Raw genomic sequence first — 6000 nt, 5'->3', positions numbered from 1 at the left:
GGGGGGGGGGGGGAGTGGTTTTTAAGTAAGAAAGAACTGAAGAGAAAAGTGCACCCCGCAACTGTCTCCATCAAAGTGGGACACCTCAGCAGTAGTGCACAGGGGGAGGGGTATGGGGAGGTAAAAGAAGAGAGTGGAGGTACGAAAGGGAGAGGACGGAACGAGAGTAGAGAAAAAAAAAGTGGGATGGGGCTTCACTAGGCTGTCTACCGGTAAGGAAAAACACAACGAGAACTAATTAGAGGCGCTCACGCAGTCCGCTGCCGTCAACAAAGTCCAGCAGGGCAGAGAGAGCACGCTTGACGTGCTCGCGGCGGCACACCGGAAAGAGAAGGTGCTGTGCTGTTGCCCGAGGAAGTCCAAGCTGGCTGTACACGGCGAGCATCACTTGCCTGCTCGCGTCACCAGCAGGGCATTCGAGCAGCAGGTGGTCGAGTGTCTCCAAGTCGCCACAGTCGATGCAGTATGGACTGCCACGCCCGGAGTGCCGATGCTTGCGCTCGGCGGTGTAGTTGTCCCCAGTGCGGAGACGTAGAAGGAACCCGCGGTCCCTTCGCGAGAGTCCCTTGAGAGGGAGCCGCCGCGGCGGCGTGCCGGCTGCCACGCGAAGATCTGGATGTCGCTCGCGCACGTAGCAGGCTATTAGGAGACGACCGACGTCCGAGAAGCTCACGCAGTCGGTGACCGCGGTGCTGGGGTCGTGCGCGTCCTTTGCAGCTCGGTCGGCTGCCTCGTTCCCTGGTATACCCACATGTGAAGGGACCCAGTGCAGCGAGAGGTCGCATCCGCATTGCTTCACGGCGTGCAGTTGCCTGGCTACCCTCTGCGCCAGAAGACTACCGTCCTCCTCGCGAGAGATGGCAGCCAAGGCCGCGCGGGAGTCGCAGATGATGGCTGCCGCACTGATCGATGACTGCTCCAGCAGGAAATCGGCTGCCAGGTTGATGGCGGCGAGCTCCGCCGCCGTGGAGGAGGCCAGGCAGGGCAGGCGGCACTTGCGAACCGCGCCAACCGACGGCGCAACACAGGCAGCGGCGGCGGAGCCGTCGGGGAGCACCGAGCCGTCGACGTAAACAAGCAGCCGCCCGGCCAGCTGATCGTGCAAGAGGGCGGAACACTCCTGCTGCATTGCTGCTAGGGGGGTGCGCGCCTTTGCCTTGATGCCCGCGAGGGTCTTGTGTATGACCAGGGGGGTGTGGCGGTACGAAGGGATGGCCGGCCAGCTGCGGTAAGGCGTGTCCGGTACGATCGACATGTACTCCCTCACCCGCTGCCCCAGAGATGAGTGAGGGAGAGAGTGGAGCCGGTCGACCAGGCGACCCCCTTGCGCCGTGTTGTTCAGGCGCCACACGTGGTTGAGAGCTGTCTTGGTGATCTGCAGAGAGATGGGCGTTTCCCCTGCCTCAGCGAGGGTATGGCCCACTTGGGAGTTGTGAGGGAGTGCGTAGTACTCCCGTACGGCGTTCCGATGATCGGTGTCCAAGGCAGCCAGCTGGCAGGCACTCAGCGAAGCCATCGGTGCGTGGTATAGAACCCGGGCTGAAGCGACGGCGTTGTAGACGCGTAGGGCAAGAGCCGGGGTGCAGCCGCGGCCGCGCGCAAGGAGACTACGAGCTGCGATGAGTACCTTGCGGTTTCCCTTCCTCAGGTCGTCGACAGCGGGCCGCCAGCTAAGACGGTTGTCGATTGTCACTCCGAGGTAGCGCACCTTCTTGCTCCATTCGATAGGAAGTCCCCGGAGCGAGAGCCGTGGTGTGCTGAAGCGTGTCGACGCTCGCGGGTGTACGAGCAGAGCCTCCGTTTTGGAGGCGGCGAGCGTCAGTCCAATTCCACTGAGAAATGCGTCGACCGCGTCGATGGCGACCTGGAGTGACCTGAGCAGAGCAGAACGATGGTAGCCGGGGCCGCAGGCAAACAGCGCAATGTCATCAGCGTAAATCGCCGAACGCACTTCACAGGGCGTGTCGCACGGGATAAAATCCGGCAGCTTGGCCAGCACCAGGTTAAACAGGAAGGGACTGAGTATGCTTCCCTGAGGGACGCCAGCAGTGACGGGACGAGGGCCGCTAAATACGGAACTCACACGAACACGAAGGGAACGGTCGCCCAAAAATCCCTCAACGTAGGATAGCATCCGCCCACCCACACCGAGGTCGCGAAGAGCGTCCAAAATCGATGCGTGGGGCAGGCTGTCGAAAGCGCTCTTCACATCGAGGAGCACTAGAATGCCGTACTCCCCGCGGAATTTGGCCTCCTCAAGGCTGGAAACCACGTCGGCGAGCGAGTCAAAAGTGCAGCGACTTGGGCGGAATCCACTCTGCTCGCGTGGAAAGGCGTTGGTCCCGGTGGTTATCCAACGAAGGCGCCGTAGTGCCATGGCCTCCATGGCTTTTCCTGCAGCCGAAGTGAGTGAAACCGGTCGGTAGGAAGAGAGTTCCGTCGCCGGCTTCCGCGGCTTCTGAATCGGCACCACGAGTGCTTCTTTCCAACCAGGAGGGAGCTGTCCAGTGCGCCATACCACGTTGTAGGCGTCCAGCAGTCGGGGCAACATGGAATGATCAATATTCCGCAGCGCCTGGTAAGTGATGCCGTCCGCTCCCGGGGCAGATCGCTTCCTGCGGCTGTTGAGCACCACCGTCAGCTCGCTAAGTGTGAAATCCTCAGTGCACAGTGCACGGATCTCGAGGAGGATGCCCTCGGTGGGGAAAAACCGCTCAGGATTAAACAGCGCCGGCCTGTTGTTTGCGGGGAGAGGGGGCAGCCCTTGGGGTGGAACTGGGCAGGCCGGAGGTGCGAAATTGTCCGCCAGCAATTCAGCCAGCTCCGGTGTGGTGATTTTCATGGCAACCGCAACGCAGAGGACCGGGCAGCGTGGCTCTCTGATGCGGACTACGGCTGCAAAGATTCGCCATGCGCGAGCGTGGTTCCGTGGGTCGTCCAGAGAAGAGCAGAGGCTCCCCCAGCTCTGGTTGCGGCGACGTCTGGCGTGCCTGCGACATACCGCGTCAATGCAGTTGTACACCCGCCAATGTTCCTCACTTTGCGATCGCACCGCCACAATCTGCGCCCTGCGTCGCGCAGCACGAAGGTTGAGGAGGCAGATGTCCGGTGCGGGGGTGCCCGCAGGCACGGTGCAGCGGGTGGTAGCTGCGTTGTGGCACTCGGCCAGCGCGGTGAAGAAGTCTGCAGAGACTGGCGCTGTAGCACACAGTTCTCTGAAGCGCGGCCACTTCACAACACTGTAGGTCCGAGTGCACCTGATGTTAGCTGTGGGGGGTCTGACCACGATGGGGTAGTGGTCGGAGCCCTGGGAGTCCGGTGCACGTTGCCACTCATAATTACACATACCACCCACGAGAGTCAGGTCGATGGCACTGTCGGACACACCACGGCGCGCGAGAGTACAACTACCCGTGTTTATAACGAGCAGTCCGGCTCGTTGCACGGCACTGAGGAGGTCGCGCCCACGATGGTTCGTCACGCCACTGCCCCACGAGGTGTGGTGAGAGTTAAAGTCGCCACCGATGACCGCGTCGCGGTTTAGGCTGTCTGCGAGGCGGCACACGAAATTGGTGTCCCAGCGTGCCGAGTAGTTCGATGTGCGCACGTACACGCTCGCGACACTGGTGTCCGTGCTCCCGATGCGCACAGTCAGGGCGACGGCTTCAAGGGTGTCACAGAGAATGTCCTCGATGTCCACCACAGCGTGAGGAAGGTCGGCGCGCACATACACCGAAGCCCGCGACGTGCCGGGAGGATGCGAGGCAGTGCTGCACCGAACGGCGCGACACTCTTCAAGTTCGCACTGCGTGGTGCTGTGATAGCCGACAAAGCCGGGCAGGTTGAGTGTTCCGACGCGGGCATAGGTTTCCTGCAGCAGCAAGACGTCGTACTCGCGTCGGAGGAGTTGGGTAGACAGCTCGGCGTGACGGCAGCGGAGAGAACGAACGTTCCATTGAAGAATCCGCGGCCGAAACACCTTGTTGCTAGCCATGTTGGTTGAGGGCAGCGTGTGCGGCCAGGGCCGCGTTGCACAGCTCGAACACAGGGCTGGATTGCGGTATTGTTCCGATGAGGGCCTGCACGGCAGCGACCAGGGCACCAATCACCATGTCCTTTTGCACCTCGCTGTCGGGGGCCGAGGGTTCGGCGGCAGGGGGCGAAAGAACCGCACTGTACGATCGGCCCGGTTGCACCGCCGAGGAAATGCCAGTGTACGGTGCTCGAGCAGGCGCGGCTTTTCCGTCGCTCTTAAGGTTCCTCTCGGCCTCACGACGAGAGAGGGGCGGGTCCGCAGAGGCCATGATTTCTAGCACCTTCCTCTCGTGTTGCCAGCGAGGGCATCGGGGCTCGGTAGCGGGATGGGGGCCGCCGCAGTGTAGGCACTTGGGGGAGGTTGCAACGCAGTCGGCGCGGGCGTGGTCGTCGCCACAGCGCGAACAGCGTGGGGAGCTGGTGCACGTCGCATGAGTGTGTCCGAAAGCGCCGCAGCCAACGCACTGGAGACGGCGGCGACGACGAGCACGCACAGGGCGGGTCTGCTTAAATAACGCCACCTCAGCTGGCGGTGCGTTACCCGCGAATCGGAGAAGGACATTGCGTCCGGTACGGGCACAAGAGAGGATGGGAGCGGAGCTCTCAATGTTCTTTTTGAGGACCTCCTCGTCAAAAGCAGCGTCAACACCATGAAGGACGCCGGTACATGTCCCTTTGTTGGCGGTCTTGGCGTTGACAGCCACTTCCCCGATGCTTTCCACTGCCAGGAGACTGGAGGTGTCAGCTCCGGGTGTGGTGTCAATCGCAACAACATTGCCACGGAAGTTTACGCGCACACGCTTCGTGCCGGGCACCTTCGAGAGCTGTGCTGCAATTGCGTCTCGGCTGAGGGAGAGGAAGTTGTTCTTCCTGCCCTTGGGGCGGTAGAGGATGGTGGCAGAGGTGCCATGGGGCACATTCGCGACCACTTCTTTCCTTCATTCATAGCGAGGGTCTCGTTCTGGCAGACTTGATGCTTTCAGGTAGTATGCGAGGGATTATTAGTCAGCTGCCAGCTCGTAATAAGTTCACGTGCTACGTGACGCCAACAAGGCAGAAAAAGAGTGTTCCACACTCGCCGTCATGGCTACTGGCGGCGCTGACTGACGCTCCCACGTTTAAATGCACACATATACCCTATGAAGTGGACGGGGGGATGGCCGCCGCGGTAGCTCAGTTGGTAGAGCATCGGACGCGTTATTCGAAGGTCGCAGGTTCGGTCCCTGCCCGCGGCAAGCTATCTTTTCGTCCACTTTTCTTTCTTCACAATTACCTTACATTTATTACTAAAAACATCCCCTATACTTTCCTTGGCGTTATTGTCTGTTAGTTCTCATTAATATTGTGTATAACAAAGAAAACGAGCCCTTGAAATTAACACTTCTTTCCTTCATTCATAGCGAGGGTCTCGTTCTGGCAGACTTGATGCTTTCAGGTAGTATGCGAAGGATTATTAGTCAGCTGCCAGCTCGTAATAAGTTCACGTGCTACGTGACGCCAACAAGGCAGAAAAAGAGTGTTCCACACTCGCCGTCATGGCTACTGGCGGCGCTGACTGACGCTCCCACGTTTAAATGCACACATATACCCTATAAAGTGGACGGGGGGATGGCCGCCGCGGTAGCTCAGTTGGTAGAGCATCGGACGCGTTATTCGAAGGTCGCAGGTTCGGTCCCTGCGCGCGGCAAGCTCTCTTTTCGTCCACTTTTCTTTCTTCACAATTACCTTACATTTATTACTAAAAACATCCCCTATACTTTCCTTGGCATTATTGTCTGTTAGTTCTCATTATCATTCCTCTTAAGCATTTTACTCGCTCCGCTACTCCCAGGCCTCTCGTATATCGTTTCACGACAATCGGATTGCCCACCGTTTCTAATTCCGTCGAGATCGATAGGGAAGGCTTAAAGAGTTGGCGCAGTTTTCCCGCCAAGCGAACACTCGTTAGCCCGCTGTCCTAAATAA

The 6000-nt window shown here is 59.6% G+C and overlaps 1 protein-coding gene across 1 annotated transcript in view; it reads right to left on the bottom strand.

Annotated features, from left to right (window-relative positions):
- Positions 1–238: 238 nt before the first annotated feature.
- The window catches only part of LOC119394937 (uncharacterized), a 43908-nt gene continuing 38146 nt past the window's right edge, over positions 239–6000 (bottom strand). The window contains exons 3-4 of the mRNA XM_049416022.1: positions 4011–4971; positions 239–3871 (exon numbers count right to left, since the gene is read on the bottom strand). Of these exons, the coding sequence (XP_049271979.1) occupies positions 239–3871; positions 4011–4971 (4594 nt within the window). The remainder of the gene's footprint in view (positions 3872–4010; positions 4972–6000) is intronic.

Source organism: Rhipicephalus sanguineus, chromosome 5 (genome assembly GCF_013339695.2).
Source record: "Rhipicephalus sanguineus isolate Rsan-2018 chromosome 5, BIME_Rsan_1.4, whole genome shotgun sequence".
Lineage (NCBI taxonomy): Eukaryota > Metazoa > Arthropoda > Arachnida > Ixodida > Ixodidae > Rhipicephalus > Rhipicephalus sanguineus.
Note: the sequence above shows the minus strand (reverse complement) of the source record. Positions and strands in the feature narration are given on the sequence as shown.